General features: G+C 47.2%; 1 protein-coding gene across 3 annotated transcripts in view; it reads left to right on the top strand.

Annotated features, from left to right (window-relative positions):
• Positions 1–16,376, top strand: part of WDFY2 (WD repeat and FYVE domain containing 2) — a 183,346-nt gene that overhangs the window by 151,519 nt on the left and 15,451 nt on the right. For all 3 annotated transcript variants that reach the window (XM_047756167.1, XM_047756168.1, XM_047756166.1), the window contains one exon: positions 8,818–8,944. In XM_047756167.1, coding sequence (XP_047612123.1) covers positions 8,818–8,944 — 127 coding nt within the window. The remainder of the gene's footprint in view (positions 1–8,817; positions 8,945–16,376) is intronic.

Below are 16,376 nucleotides of genomic sequence, written 5' to 3'. Positions count from 1 at the left end.
GTGTAGGCCGGCAGCTGTGGCTCTAATTAGACCCCTAGCCTGGGAACTTCCATATGCTGTGGATGCCACCCTAAAAAGCCAACAACAACAACAAAAATCATTAACACCATAAACCCACGAGCACTGTAGGCCAGCTCTCATTCCCTGTCCTAGTTGTGGGTCCCAGAGGGCCAGGAGGGTGGCCTGGGTGTGGCCGGAGTGAGGGGTGCGTGTATCTGCCCAGCTCTGAAAGGTGGTCTCGCCGGCGTTGGGAGGCGCTTCCTGCCGCCACAGGTGTGGGTGCGAAGGACTCCTGCTCATTGGAAGCTCTGTCTGCTGAGAGAGGCCACAAGTCACCTCAGCGGCTCTCCTCTCCAACTCTCTGTGCCCCTGTGTCTCTTTGTGTGCCAGTCCCCACCCCGAGGCTCTGGTGAAGCCCCTGTGGTGATGGTTTGCTGCTGTTATTTATCTTCCCCCCATTCCCCTCTGCTGTCCAGTTCACAGGCCAGGGGAGTAAACACTGCGCACCCACTGCATCCAGCTCTGTGCACGGCACCTGCGTACAAAGACGTGGGACCTAAAATCTTTGGTGGGGACAGGTTTGTAATGGAGCAAAGCTGGATCCAGTGGGTGATTATGGCAGCAGAGACAGGCCCAGAGGTGGGAGCTTCACCTAGATTAAGGGTGTTGCGGGGAAGGCTTCCTGCAGGAGAGGACACCTGAGCTGCACCTTGAAGAAGGAGAAGCAGTTTCTTGCGTGGTGCAGGCGGGACGGGCACCGCAGGCTGAGGGCTTAACCACGTGTCTCGTGAGGGAATGGTTCCGCCAGACACAGTGTGTGTGCCCTTCTCATTCCCAAAACTAATTTGTCCATCGGTGCAGGGTCTGTCTTATTGATTTGATTATATCCACAGAACTTAGCACAATGCCTGCTGCCAGGTAGGAGATGCTCCGGACATGCTTATTGAGCTGATTTGAAATGAACATTGTGCTGTACAATTATAAGCCAGCCTCCAACAAAGATGCCATTGTTGGGCCGTTTACACAGAGCTGGGATGGGACCATAGAGTGATTTTTTTTTTTTTTGCAAGTCCTGTCCTGTTTCATGTCTTGCAGCTTTTCCTTCCACCTTTCCCCCTTACTGAAGCACGTGATTTAGCATTCAGCCCTGGGAGGGTCTGATGAATAGGCCCCGACCCACTTCAACCTGGTCATCTGTTTTCTTGCCCTGACTCTGTGTTACCAGGACCTTCCCTTCCCAGCTCTGGCCCTTCACAGACTGAGGTAATGCGGGAAAACTGGAGAGGGATCTCATTTCTAAAAGTTTAGTTGATCTTCTGATGGCTGAGATAGCGTGGGCACATGCTGGTCAGTGCCTTAGGCTGACTCAACAAAGGATGCTGGCACAGAGATGGTACAGAGTCTCCTGCGCTGTAGCCACGGCTCCCATTCCCACATCTGGGCACTGCTCGGCGTGCTTATGTACAGCAACCCACTCCGTCTCAGCAAAATTATTATCATCCCTCTTTTATGGATGAGACTTCTGAGGCTCAAGGCACTAAATCATTTGCCCAAGGTCACACACCGGATAAGGGTAAAGCCATGGTTGGAGCCTAGAATCCGGTCCCAGAGCCTTTGCACTTCTGATGCCGTCTATCAACTTCCAGTTTCTTCACCCCAGAGTCACCAGCAAAGAAGGCCACAGGGCCGGCCTCTCACGGAGCAGTGTTGGTAGATATGGGTCTGGATCAGTTGGGGGGAGTTGAATGGTGTCTCTCACTTGGTACATAGAAAACCCTGTTTGAGTCTTTCCATGTTTATTTGGACAGGATGAAAGCCCATCCAATTAAGTCTTTAATTAAGGCTAAATAAGCCTTTCTGATTCTTCTTTTTACCACTGTCCCCTGTGATTAAATCTGACATGATGCTTTTAAGAACCTGAGCCTCCCATTTCACACATGGTCTTAGTCCATTCAGGTTGGAGAAACAGAATACCGTAGACTGGGTGGCTTATAAACAACAAATACTTATTTATCACAGTTCTGGAAGCTAGGAGGGCCAGGATCAAGGTACAGGCAGATTCAGCATCTGGTGAGAACCCGCTTCCTGCTGTAACCTCACCTGGGGGAGAGAGGGAGGGAGCCCCCTGGGGTCTCTTTCGTGGGGGCACTGCCCTTATGACCATATCCCCTCCAAATGTTGAATATGAATATAAATTGGGGGGGGGCAGGGACACAAACACATGTAAATAGGGGAAATCATACATTTGTCATTTTTCTCTGTTCTTTTTTTTTTTTTTTCATTTTTTTGTCTTTTCCAGGGCCGCACCCACGACATATGGAGATTCCCAGGGTAGGGGTCTAATGGGAGCTGTAGCCCCCAGCCTACACCAAAGTCATAGCAATGCGGGATCCCAGCCTCGTCTGTGACCTACGCCACAGCTCACAGCAACGCCGGATGCTTAACCCACTGAGCGAGGCCAGGGAGCGAACCTGCAACGTCATGGTTCCTAGTCGGATTTGTTAACCACTGAGCCACAACGGGAACTCCTCTCTGTTCTTTTTTTTAAAGCCCACGCTTGTAGCATATGGAAGTTCCCAGGCTAGGGATCAAATTGGAGCTGCAGCTGCTGGCCTACACCACAGCCACAGCAACGCAGGATCCGAGGTGCGTCTGCGACCCACACCACAGCTTATGGCAAGCTTGGATCCCTAAGCCACCGAGTGAGGCCAGGGATTGAACCCCCATCCTCATAGATACTATGTCAGCCACAGTGGGAACTCCACATCCTCTTTCTCTTTTCTGTCCCCCTAATCCTTAACTGGTCAAGCCCAGACTCTCCAAAAGCTTCTCCTTGAGATGAGCATTCCCTGACCTAAGAGCCGTGAGTGGCGAACTAGATGAAGCCCAGCACATAGACAGCCCTGGTCCAGCTGGAAACGAGGGGTCACGTGCCTGTTTCACATCCTAAGAACAAGGCGGAGGGCGTTCGTTCATGTTCTTACCCCTCCTTTCAGTTGTTTGCTTACCGAGCACCTGCTGTAAGCCAGGCAGAATTCTAGAACCTGAAGATTCACTGGGAAGCAGCAGAAGCCCTGGCACACCTAGAGCTTGTGTTCATTTAGGGCAGTGGGCAGTGCTCCAAAGAAAAATACATTAAGGAGAGTGGTAAGAGTGGTCTAGGAGGGAGTTCCTGTGGGGGCGCAGCGGAAACGAATCTGACATGATGCTTTTAAGAACCTTCTAAAATGATGATTTCTTTCTTTTCGTTTTTTTGTTTGTTTGTTTGTTTGTTTTTGTTTTTGTTTTGTTTTGGTTCTTTTTAGGGCCGTACCCTCGGCAAGAATCATCCGTGCATAAAACGATGCACATGACAACTGATCTGTCCTCTTAACCGGTGATGCTAACTTTGATCACTTGGTTAAGATAGTTTCTCGCAGATTTCTCCACTTTAATCACCCTTTGTAATTTTGAGGAAATACTTTGAAACTGTACAAGTACTGTTTCTTATCACATGTCTGACCAATAATTTTAATATCCATTGACGATTTTTACCAGAAATAATTATGACTCTGGTGTTTGCCAAATGGTATTTTTTTCTTTTTTTTCTTGGTCTTTTTAGGGCCATACCCCCAGGATATAGAGGTTCCCAGGCTAGGGATCAAATCAGAGCTGTAGCTGCCAGCCACGGCCACAGCCACAGCCACAGCCACATGGGATCCGAGCCACGTCTGCAACCTAGACCACAGCTCACAGCAATGCCGGATCCTTAACCCACTGAGCGAGGCCAGGGATCAAACCCATGTCTTCATGGGTACTAGTCGAGTTTGTTAACTGCTGAGCCATGACAGGAATTCCACGGTGTTTTTTCTGTTATCATTATCCCTTCTATACTTTGTTTGGAATTGTACAATAAGGGTAAACGTCTCCCCCATTTATTTATGTATTTAATTATATCAGTGTAGGTCCCCAAGTTCTTATTTATTTCTGTGTGTGAGGATCTGTTACTGCCATTTATTTATCATTTTGCTCAGATTTGTCCCAGATTTGGCCATTGATGTCCCCTTTACATTGGCTGCTGTGTCTTTTCACATGTCCTCATCATTTTTTGAGCACATCTTGCTTCTTGGTCCCACACAACATCTAATACACACCTTGTCTCAGCCCTAGAATCAGCTGTCCAAACAGCCCTCATTCCTTTTATTAGAGGATGGTATTAAGAAGCTAAAATCTGGGCACTCCGTGTGCTCATTGTTAATGGAGTGTCATTGCTTCCAGTCCTCCATAGACAGAGCTAGAAAATACAGATGTGTGCGCTCGAATTCTAACACCGGGCAGGTTATTCCTCCCTCCCTGAGCTCTCATGTCCTCAGCACGTTTAATGAATTGCTCAGCCCCAGAATACACATAAAATCGTTTCAGAATTGTTAACCTATACAACCCATATTCCTGTGAAATGCAGACTCACGGGCTGGAGAACTATATTCATGTACAAATCCTTTTATATTTGGCCTTATTGCCGTTGATCTGAGGTTAATTTTGTCAATTCTTTCACTAAGTCCCTTCAGTGAGGTTGTTTCTTTGACTTATTTGTAATACACTTAGGGTCACTTGTTTCTGTTTATATTCCATTTTGCCCTCCTCCCCCGGTTTTTTGTTTTGTTTGTTTGTTTGTATTGTATGTGCACTTACTGAAAGTACTTTTTTTTTGAGTATGTGAGACATTAGCATGATTCTAAAACTCAGAACCAAACAAAAAAAAAATATGTGATGGAAAATGTCACTCTTTTCCGTTCTCATTTCCCAGCCTCTCCCACCTCTGCTGTAGTTAACAAATCTCATTAATTTCTCTTCTATCCTTTTTTCTTGGATGATAGGTAGCATCATGTGGATAATATTTTGCACTTTGCTCTTTTCACTTTACATTATAACCTGGAAATCATGTCATATCCATCCAACAGGTCTTCTTCACTATTTTTCACGGCTGGGTAGTACTCCGCACAAACATACTATTGTTTATTCACCCACTCTTTCTCTTTTTCAATTCAGTAAAGTTAACCTTATTTTTTAAATATTTAAGGTTGTAAAAATTGAAGCATAGTTGGTTTCCAGTATTATTTTAGTTTAGTTTCCTGTGTACAGCATGATGATTCCACATTCCCATTCTCTTGGGAGCATTTAGTTGTTCTCAGTGTTTTGATATTTCAAACAGTGCTGACATGAAGAGCTTGTGCATGTATATTTTGGTGCTGTTTGATGGGAGTGGGGACAGTATCTTCAAGATAAATTCCTGGAAGTGAGATTGCTGGATTGAATGCCAAGTGCGTATAAAGTTGTATTGGCTATAGCTTTCCCCATACTACTGGTTTTCATTCTCATTAACAATGTGTGAGAGTACTTTTTCCCCCCAGAGTCTTTACAACAAAAGGTGTGTCATACTTTTTAATTTTCTGGGCAAGAATTTTGATAGTGGCTCATACAAGGATGGCAGCAATAGAAGTGATGAGAAGTACTTAGATTCTAGATATATCTTGAAGGAAAAATGACTCAGAGTTTATAGTGCGTTGCTTTGGAGGCTGATGCAACAGTTTTCTGACCAGGCACAGGGTTCTCTCCAATTCTGTTTTAAGTATTAGGAATCCATGTTAACAATCTAAACTAATAACTTCTTTTCACTTGTCTGGCATTTGTAAAGCTTTGAGTGACTCTTGCCTTCCTCTTGGACCTGCTTTTTTATAACACTCTAGTAATTATATGGCACCGTAGTGGGTAATGGTGCTGCTCTGACAAATAACTTTTAACATTTCAGTGGCTCAGAGGTAACAAACCCAGGTAGTAGCCATGAGGATGCGGGTTCAATCCCTGGCCTTGCTCAGTGGGTTAAGGATCCGGTGTTGCCATGATCTGTGGTGTAGGTCACAGACATGGCTCAGATCTGGTACTGCTGTGGATGTGGCTGTGGCATAGACTGACATCTATAGCTCTCATTCAACCCCTAGTCTGGTAACCTCCATATGCTGCAGGTGCGGCTCTGAAAAAAAAATGTCAGTGGCTTAACACACAGGTTGACTTGTCACTCACGTAGCAATCCGGTGCAGGCATTTCTGCTCTTTTCCATGCTTCAGAGTCCCAGGCTCCTGCTAGAATGTGTCTATGTCCTAGGGTCTTGGAGTTCTCTAGGACAAAGTGTAAAGAGAAAGTAGAAAAGGGACATCTTAACTGCCTCCACCTGGAAGGGGTCCTATGGCTTCCATGCTGAGACCTGGTCGCATGTCCCCTAGATGCAGGAGGGGCCTGTCAATGAGGTCCCTGCAGGATGGCAGCTTTCCAGGGAGCGCTGTATAGATGGGGGAACACACATTTCATAGACAATTAGCTGGCTCTGCCGCAGATATGTAGCAAAGTGACTCATTCGTGTACTTTGTGGGAATAAACATTCTACAAGATGGAATGCATATCCTGAAGCATTACATTCTCAGATACTGAAGGCAAGATGAAAAGGGGTGGGTATGTGAAGTTTAATAACAGGGAGAGAAGATGAGTTACACAGAAGGAGAGAATATTTAGCTTTGAAAGGCTAAGTAAGCATAGCAGAGGATTTCCAAGTAACAAGATATGTGGATGAAAAAAAAAGATGTTTGTGTTTTCATTCATCTGCTCCTTCATTCATTCAACAGATACCAGGAGAGCCCGTCCGCTGCTGGCTCTGTGCTTGTTTTAGGGGGAAGGAAGGGAAGAGGAGATGGGAGCTTCAGGGGCTGCTTAGCACAGATACACTGGGGGGAGGTGGTGTGTATTCTTTCATGGACAGAAATATGTACAAGTAGGATGTTGGGCAGGTATAGAAGGGAGCTGTTAGGCATTATCTAATATAGTGGGGTTTTGCCTTTTGATCTTGAAAAACATATCGTTTTTTGGGGTGAGGGGGCTGCATCCAGTTCTTGAGCCAGGGATCAAATCCTCACCATAGCTATGACCTGAGCTACAGCAGTGACAACACCTGATCCTTGACCCACCAGGCCACCAGGGAACTTCTCTTTTTTGTGTGTGTATGAATTGAAAAAAATATCTGGAACAATTATATGAGAGAAACTTTCCTGAAAGCTTTTAAAGTGCAGTACTGGGAGTTCCCTTCATAACTCAGTGGTTAATGAGCCCGACTGGGATCCATGAGGATGCGGATTTGATCCCTGGCCTCACTCAGTGGGTTAAAGATCTGGCATTGCAGTGAGCTGTGGTGTAGGTGGCAGACACGGCTCAGCTCTCACGTTGCTGTGGCTGTGGTGTAGGCTGGCAGCTGCAACTCCAATTCAGCCCCTAGCCTGGGAACCTCTGTATGCCGCAGGTGCAGCTCTAAAAAGAAAAAAGAAAGCACAGTATTTCATTAGAACAAATTGATAATTTAAATAAGAAAGAGATTGGATCCTGACCAATGAGAAGCCATTTTTATGTTCTTTTCAGAAAATGATATCTTTCAGTAATATAAAAATGAGTATTACTCACATTCGTAAGTATTTGTAGGCTTTGTTTGTGACATCTTCTGTGGAAAAAGTTACCATTGCTCCCCATACACAGGGAGTTTGATTTAAGAGGGGACTGCAGGGAAGAAACGCTGTCATAGCATCTGTAGCACACACTGCAGTTGACAGGGCAGTGCTGTGTAACAGATGCAGCCATTCTCACTGTAACCCCGGGAAGGAGGCGGTGGTCCGGCTGTGGTACCTTTCTTAGCTGTGTCAGTCATCATATTACCTCCCCTCCCCCCAATTTACAGTTGAGGGAACTGACCCCTAAGCATTGAAGTCATTTTCCCAGACTCTTATAAATTTTAAGTTCCCCAAAAGAGAAAGTAATATTTAAATTCTGGCATTGTTGTCTCTTCATATCTGTGTTCAAGAATTAAAAAAATCAAACTGAGGAGTCCCCGCTGTGGCTCAGCGGTTAAAGAATCTGACTAGCATCCATGAGGATGCAGGTTCGATCCCTGGCGTTGCTCAGTGGGTTGAGGATCCAGTGTTGCCCTGAGCTGTGGTGTACGTTGCAGACAAAGCTCGGATCCCAAGTTGCGGTAGCTGTGGCGTAGGCTGGCAATTGCAGCTCCGATTCAACCCCTAGCCTGGGAAACTCCATGTGCTGTGGGTGTAGATCTAAAAAGCACACACACACACACAATCAAACTGAGCTATTTATTTATTCATTTATTTTTGGCTTTTAGGGCCACACCTGAGACATTTGGAAGTTCCCAGGCTAGGGGTCAAATCAGGAGCTGTAGCTGCCAGCCTACACCACAGCCACATGGCATCCAAGCCATGTCTGCAACCTACACCACAGCTCACAGCAATGCCAGATCCTTAACCCACTGAGCAAGGCTAGGGATCAATCCCGCATCCTTATGGATCCTAGTCAGGTTCGTTAACTGCTGAGCCACAACAGGAACTCCCTGAATTGAGCTTTTTAAAACTGCATTTACTTCTCATCTGCTGTTGTCTGGGTGGGAGGCAGACAGCAGCTTAAAAGAATATGGTTAATATGTCCAAACAATGTAATATTTTCCATTCTTAGAATCGTATGTATTTTTGGTGGTCAATGAATTGCCTTTTTCATTTCCCTTTGGTCTTTGCACTAATTGATTTTACAGTACATTTTGGGGGGAATAGTGCTGAAAGGGTGGGACTTTTATTCTTGGAGGCAATTTTTTTTTTCCTCTCTGGGGACTCATTCTCTGAGCAAAAGTGTGTTGTTAGCTCACAACACACACCTCCTGCCCCCTTTGCTCTCATTGTGCTGGTGAGTTCTGGGGTCACTTTGGGACTGACGTGCAGCTGTGTCTGTCCTCAGGTGGGGTGACTGCTCTCTGCTGGGACCCCGTCCAGCGGGTGCTGTTCTCGGGGAGCTCCGATCACTCTGTCATCATGTGGGACATCGGCGGGAGGAAAGGAACAGCCATCGAGCTCCAAGGACACAAGTAAGGCTGCTGCTGCTTTTGTACAGAACTCCGAGGAAGGGATCGCAGCCTCAAGCCAGGACAGAGGCGTGCGGGCCGGTCTCCGTGGCTGGCAGGGTCTCAGCATGGCAGGACCGCAGACAGGGGCCCCTCTGATGTATGTGAACCTAAGTATGGTTATTTGCTTATACCCCACTTTACGCCACGGAGGATTTGAGAGTACTTAGGAAAATCATAAAATGAAACGATGGCAGCAAAGCAATTAAAGGTGAAAATGAGAACCAGAGAAGACTGTAAGAGTAAAAACTGGAGAGTGAGAGAAAAAGAGCTGCAGAAGACAAGCCATGAAGGCCTGCAGAATTTCTGAACTGAGTTCAAATGCTGCGTCACGATTCCAGCAGCTTAAGGGACAGGGCGGGGGTGGGGGGGGTGACATCCTCACACAGTGCTTTCTGCTTCTCCTGCTGTTTACTGAGTACTCGCCTGGATTCGTATCAGGCTCTTCTTCCTCACGGGGTGGATTTCAGGAGGCGGAGGGGAGGAGCAGAGAAAGCTTCGTGTTTTCTTGGCGCAGTTCTCCAACTTTGCCCAAAGAATCACTGAGGAATCTCTGAAGAAATAGATCCTGGCCACTGGTCTGAGGCTGCGGGCATCTGTGCCCTGACCTGCCTCCCAGGCCCTGCAGGGGGCCTCCCGTGATACAGTCCCTGAGGGCAAAGCCTGATCCTATCGCCAAGGAGAAATTTCATCTGCTTTAGAGCTCTAAAGCTAGCCTGAATTGTTTTTAACTTGTGACGTTTTCCAAGAGATATGGAGAGTGACTCTAGGCATTGCTGCTGTGGCGCACCAGGGTGGGCGGGGTGTCTGGAGCCCTGGGCTGCAGGTTGGCTCCCTGGCTGAACTCTTGACATTGATGCAGCGTAGGCTGCAGATGTGGCTCAGATCTAATCCCTGGCCAGAGAACTCCATACACCGCAGGGTGGCTAAAGAAAAAAATAGTGACCCTAATAGCTCCTGTGAACTGGTTGATTTTAAGCAACATTAGCTCTGCCTATAGATTTGCCTGGAAACACTAGTTTTCAAAACTTCTCCTATGTGAATGTACAGTTTAGGGTTATTTGCTATGAGCTAATTCATTGTAGAGGGCCCAGGCACAAATAATTCTCTTTTGGAGTTCCTGGCTCAGCGAAAATGAATCCGACTAGGAACCATGAGGTTGCAGGTTCAATCCCTGGCCTTGCTCAGTGGGTTAAGGATTCGGTGTTGCTGTGAGCTGTGGTGTAGGTCGCAGATGAGGCTTGGATCCCACGTTGCTGTGGCTGGGGCATAGGCAGGTGGCTACGGCTCCGATTTGACCCCTCGCCTGGGAACCTCCATATGCCGCAGGTGCAAAAGCAAATAATTCTCTTTTGTGCTAGAGTTGAGTTTGAGAGAAGTAGCTATGAAGCCCTTCTTTTCCCCATGAGAAAATACATCCGTTGTCTGGGGCTACACCTGGCTGGTGAGGCCACTCAGACCTAAGTATCAGCTCATTAAAGGGATCGTTCCCTTATATTTCTCCTCATGACAACGGGACACATATCGAGATCACGTAGAAGGAGTTGACATCATCCGTGTAAGTGAAGAAAAAGAGAAGCCAAATAGAATCTTGTTTAATAACACTTGGTTATTATCTAATCTGCCAGGGGTAGTTCTGCTACTCAGATTCCCTCCAAGAACTAAAGTACAGGCTGTGAATGAAGATCCATACTTTTTGTTGGACTCATTCAGACGAGCTTGTAACTAGTTTGATTTTTACTCAGTGGTTCAAAAGCCTGCAGGCAGGGCAGGTGTCCCTGCTGACCGCCAGCATCCCTGGGCCCTGTGTGTCCTCGGGCAAAACGTTGTTCTGGGAAACTTGTGCCTACAGTTGGGTAAGAAAAGAGAAGCTGTAAAGTCGAGATAGAGTCTCTCAGTCCCAGAAAATGAAACCCAAGCTAATAGGTCTTCCAGTTTCTAAGAAGAACCCACACGGCTTTGGAAAATGAAACAGACCACGCTCGGAATCCATCCTGGTAGGCTCGCCCCCTTGGAATGTGGTGGGCGGGCAGGCTGGCTGGCTGGGAGCCGCTAGTGCCAACTGGCTTGAACAGCAGTGCTGGCAGGAGGCTTGGCCTGGTGCTCTAACTCAAGCTCAAAATAAGGTGAAGTCTGCGAGGGACTCTGGTGGCCCAGAGCGAGGAGAGCCCATCTCCTCAGCATCGTCGGTGTCCCTCTGTGAGGGGTGTGAGTACCCGAGGTGGGCACGGGCAGCATTGGAGCTGCTGAAAGGAGGGGTTTGGGGTCCCAAAGAAGGTGCAGGCAAGAAGGAGCACAGGCAGCAGCGAGGATAGACCCACTTGCACTTCAGCCCTTCCTTTGCCCTGAAAATCGGCCCAAGATTGGTGTTTGGTGATGGGGTCTGGGGATCACCCAGTGTTAAAGAGTGTTCTCTTTTTTATTTTATTTTTAAAAATGTTTGTAGTTTAGTTGATTTACGGTGTTCTGTCGATCTCTGCTGTTCAGCAAAGTGACCTAGTCATACATAGACCTATAAATGTGGACACACTCTTTCTCTCAGATTCTCTTCCATCATGTTCCGCGACAAGCGATTGGATAGAGTTCCCTGTGCTGCGCAGCAGGACCTCATTGCTTATCCATTCTAAATGGAATAATTTGCATCTACGAACCCCAAACTCCCAGTCCATCCCACGCCCCCACCTTGGCAACCGCACATCTTTCTCCAGGTCTGTGAGTCTGTTTCTATTCTGTAGACAGGTTCGTCTGGGCCATGTGTTAGAGTCCACATAGAAGTGATGAGCTTTCTCTCTTGGAAAATAATGTTTTATTAATATTTAAAGAGCTCTCAGAACACACATGCCTCAGTTTAATCTCACAATAATCCTGTGAAAGAGAGAGGTCAGATCAATGAGAATATTGAGCTCCTGTCCTCGAAGAGGCCAGCTGGCAGCTTCGTTCTCCCAGGCTTTAGTTCAGCCCAGCACAGAAAGCTCCTCAGAACCTTCTCTGTATCGTGCGCTAGGCAGTGGGGGCACAGACATGAGCGCTGAACGCCACATGGTCCCCACCCTGCCCTGTGATGTTTCCTGCTTCTTTTCTCCTTCGGAGGCCAGAGACTTTCTGCTTGGGGCCCAGACTGCCCCTCGCTCTCCTACATGCAATTCTTCATCCCCCCCTCTCCCCGTCCCCAGGGTGACTCTTGGGGACCAGAGTTCCAAACCCGGGACGGAACCCGTCGTGAGCCTGCACCCCGGGGACAGCCGTAGGGACCAGAGGTCCCGGCCCCTCAGGGTGGGGCGACTGCCTTCCCCTCTTCTGGAAAAGTCCAGCCTCAGTGGGAGGGACAGCTCCCCGTGGCTTCGGTCCCAGGTTCTAAGGCCTCACACCGTCCCCCGCCGCAGAAGTACTTTTCGGAAGCAAGTTGGATTCCGTGGGTAAAAGTCCCCTCAGAGCAACGAGAGCTGAGGGATGAGGGCCGAACGCGGCCGGCAGGTCCGAGGAGAAGAGCGAGCACAGCCTGTGCTCCTGCGGCGCCTCCCGAGCGGCCTTTGAAGCCTTTCGGTGTCTTTAGGTCCCAGAGCGAGTGGCCGATGGCCCCGTGCCGGCGCCGGGCCAGGAAAGGCGTTTTGGGGACCACTTCGCTTTTCCAGAATCGGGTACAGGTGAGGTGGATATTGTGGAAGCAGAAACCTGGACATGGATGGTCTCCTGCCGTCTTTGCCACGTCTCGTACTTTCTCAGGTTCTTTTTTATTCTTAGAAACCGCCAGTCATTTCTCCACCAACTCTGACCACACTTGTTCTTTCTTGGAGTGTGTCCTTAGACCGCGAAGGTTTTCTGGCAGGTTCGTTTATGGTCACTTGATGGAAAGCACAGGTCAACGTCAGCGCGGTCCCTTCACCACGAGGGCATCCGCAGGTTCCGCGGGGCCCGGTCGCAGCCACGGCTTCAGCGCCCGTGGCCTGTGTCGTGGCCGCCTCTCTCCCCAAGCCCAGCCCTGGGCTTCTCTCCTCCTCCTTTTCCCGTGGGTAGGACTTCTGTTATAAAGAGCCTCGAATTCTTTTGGTAAAGAAGCAGGTATTCATACATACATAGACATTGGGAGAACTTGTGCTTTTCTCTTGTAGGGAGTAAATTGCCCCTAAAGTTATGAAAGGCAGTAAGATTCTTGCATCCAGCTTCTCCTGGGTTCGGGGGCCAAGCATGTTCTTTCTCTCCTGAATCAGGTTTTGGGGCATTTCTCCCTGTCACACTGGGGAATTACTAGAGGAGAGGGAAAGGGATGTCTTCCCTATTTTTAACTATTTCATTGAACATGTAAGAGATCAAAGTATTAGCAATTAGGTATTCCCTTGTGGCACAGTGGGTTAAGGATCCAGAGTTGTCACTGCAGCAGATTGGGTTGCTGCGATGGTACAGGTTCCATCCCCGGCCTGGGAACTTCCACATGTCATGGGTGCAGCCAAAAAAAAAAAAAAAAATATATATATATATATATATATATATATATATATATATATACACACACACACACACATATATATATTTATTTATTTATTTATTTATTTATTAGCAACTAGAATCCTCACCGAGGGTAGCATCTTGTGGCTATACAGTATGGTCACTAAATGCCAGCCTCAGAGTCAGGCCAGGCTGTGCATGAGTCAGCCCCTCTGCTGATGGCTGTGTGGGCTGTGGCAAGACACTCAATCTCTCTGATCCTGAGTTTCCTCATCTCTAAAATAAGGATGATATTGGAAAAATAAGCCCTCAAAAAGGTCGTCAAAACCCATACATAATATAACGCATGTAAAATAATCAGCACGAGAATAAGGAATTTAGTGGCAGTTGTTTGTTCTTGTTAATAAAAATCTTAATAAAAGTCAAGCTTTCAGCTAAGATCTCTGATTATAGATAGCATTTCCAGTGGAAATATTGCCACGTACACCTACTCCCTCCACCCTTAACACATTCAGCAGGTGTGCCCTGAGCTCCGTCTGCATACCAGGCTTTGTATGGAGCTCTTAGGACCCAAAGGGAACTACAAAAGCAGTTCCTGCCCATATGAAGCCTTGCTAGAAGGATGAAAATGAAGAAAAGATGGGACAGTTTGCCACTTTTGCTGGAAAGTGGGAGGCCTCAGGGGAGGAATCCCTTGATCCAGATTTTAGGAGAGTCTCATAGTTTGCAGAGTCAGGAGGTGTTATCCAAACAGAACTGCTTGAACCAAATACAATCTTTTCAGGAAATTGCTGGTGGACAGAGAGCCAGTGGCTAATGTGAACTTCCTCTCTAGCCTGCAGACAGCACAGTGTTGCTGATGCTGACACAGGTGTTTGGGTTCAGACATGGCTGTTGTCCAGGGATCCCAGGGCAGGCAAATCCTTTGGTGTCCCTTTGGCGCGGGATAACCCTAGGTGTCAGCTGTCCTGGAGACCTCCCATGTGTGGGTTGCTTACGAACCTTCTCGAGTCCTTGGAGGTTTGGAAAACTTTGTCTTTGTTTTTTTTGTTTGTTTGTTTGTTTGTTTTCTTTTAGGGCCGCACCCACGGCATATGGAGGTTCCCAGGCTAGGGATCTAATCTGAGCTGTAGCCTCCGGCCTACACCACAGCCACAGCAACGCCAGATGCTCAGCCCACTGAGTGAGGCCAGGGATCAAACCTGCATCCTCATGGATGCCAGTCGGGTTCGCTAACCACTGAGCCACAATGGGAACTCCCTGGGAGTTTTGAATGTAAGAGAGCGAGATCCCGGGAGGCAGATGCATAACTGATTAGATTTCACCAAGTGGGCTAGGGCTCTTCATACTTCGGAAAGTTTCATCTCTTTGCTGTACATTTAAGTGCCCCCTGCTCTTAGGGTGTGGAACAGGGCCTGAGTTGACATTTGGGTAAATGTTAGGCTGGATCTGAAAATCTGTCCCTATAAAGAGGATAAAGGCTTCCCTACTCTTTTTCCTTAAGAAGCATCAGACACAGGACCAGCTTCATGAGGGCTAATGCTTAGAAGAGCCCGAAGGTTAGTGTAATGCTCTGCCGTCACCATCTTGTAAATTTAATTTAATTTAATTTAATTTTATTGTATTTATTTATTTTGTCTTTTTGCCTTTTCTAGGGCTGCTCCTGAGGCATATGGAGGTTCCCAGGCTAGGGGTCGAATCGGAGCTGTAGCCGCCGGCCTACGCCAGAGCCACAGCAACGCGGGATCCAAGACGCATCTGCGACCCACACCACAGCTCACGGCAACACCGGATCCTTAACCCACTGAGCAAGGGCAGGGACCGAACCCGCAACCTCATGGTTCCTAGTCAGATTCGTTAACCACTGAGCCACGACAGGAACTCCCATCTTGTAAATTTTAATTTGTTTTTAAACAAAGGGCTCTGTATTTTCATTTTGCACTGGGTCCCCCATGTTATGTAGTTGGGCCTGATCAGACATGTGAGCTCTAGAGCCAGTGAGAAAGGAAATGAGGCCACCCCATGCAGTAGAGTCTTTGTAGATGGTGGATCCTGGTGGTTGTGCAAAGTGGGGTCTTTGTACACCCATAACAACATTTGCAGTGCAGTAAGTACGTGGAACACTCACCCATGAAGTAATAAGCACTTTTGAGAGGCTTTTTCATGTAAATGCTGCTGTAATGCCAGATGAAACATGAATGCAAGAAGAAAGTATCTTTTTATAATCCTTGACCTGTGAACCTGGGGATGTCCCCTCATCTTGTTTTTAGCTGAAGGTGGCCGGATTTTGAATCCTTGAACAAAGGAGTCCCTGAGCCGTTTTATTACAAAGCTTGGGATCTAGCAGTTATGATGTGTTCTTCCGTGTTGGAATATTAACAGGACCGGAGCCCCATAAATTATGTATCTGTTGCTGAATGTTGCTGCCAGCTATGAGAGGCAAAGCAGTTCCTCTGTAGCTTATTTGGTTTTGCAAGATCATTCCTGTGCATCAAGCTGCCTTAACAAATGAAATGGGGTCCACATTGCAGGGCAGTTATGAGTCTGTTCAACCAGATAGATTTTTCCTTCTTGACTCTGAATGTCACAGTGTATGAAGTAACAACCAGGAGAGATAGGAAACAATTGACCTTATTTTCTAGTGAATACATGTCCAAGAGTTTATAGTAGTCATTAATTAATAGAGGAACTGTAAGGTGTCACAACCAGTTTCAAAAAGTAGAAACATGCAGAGGCAACAGAGAGTAGTGGAATGGATTTGTAAGTATTTTCACAATTGGCTTCTTCCACGGGAGGAGCAAGGCATGGGAATTGGTTGCATTTTCTCTGGATAAGATTCCTGTGCAATACTATGTTTTCTGTACCTTACAGAGTTATAAAAGCGCACAGTGAAAGATGCCAAAGTGCGCCCTCCAGTAGAGTTAGAGAACCTGGATGGGTGTGTCAAACCACA

The sequence above is a fragment of the Phacochoerus africanus genome, chromosome 13 (assembly GCF_016906955.1).
Source record: "Phacochoerus africanus isolate WHEZ1 chromosome 13, ROS_Pafr_v1, whole genome shotgun sequence".
In the NCBI taxonomy this organism is placed as follows: domain Eukaryota; kingdom Metazoa; phylum Chordata; class Mammalia; order Artiodactyla; family Suidae; genus Phacochoerus; species Phacochoerus africanus.
The sequence above is the reverse complement of the archived record's forward strand: the minus strand, read 5'-3'. Positions and strand labels throughout refer to the sequence as shown.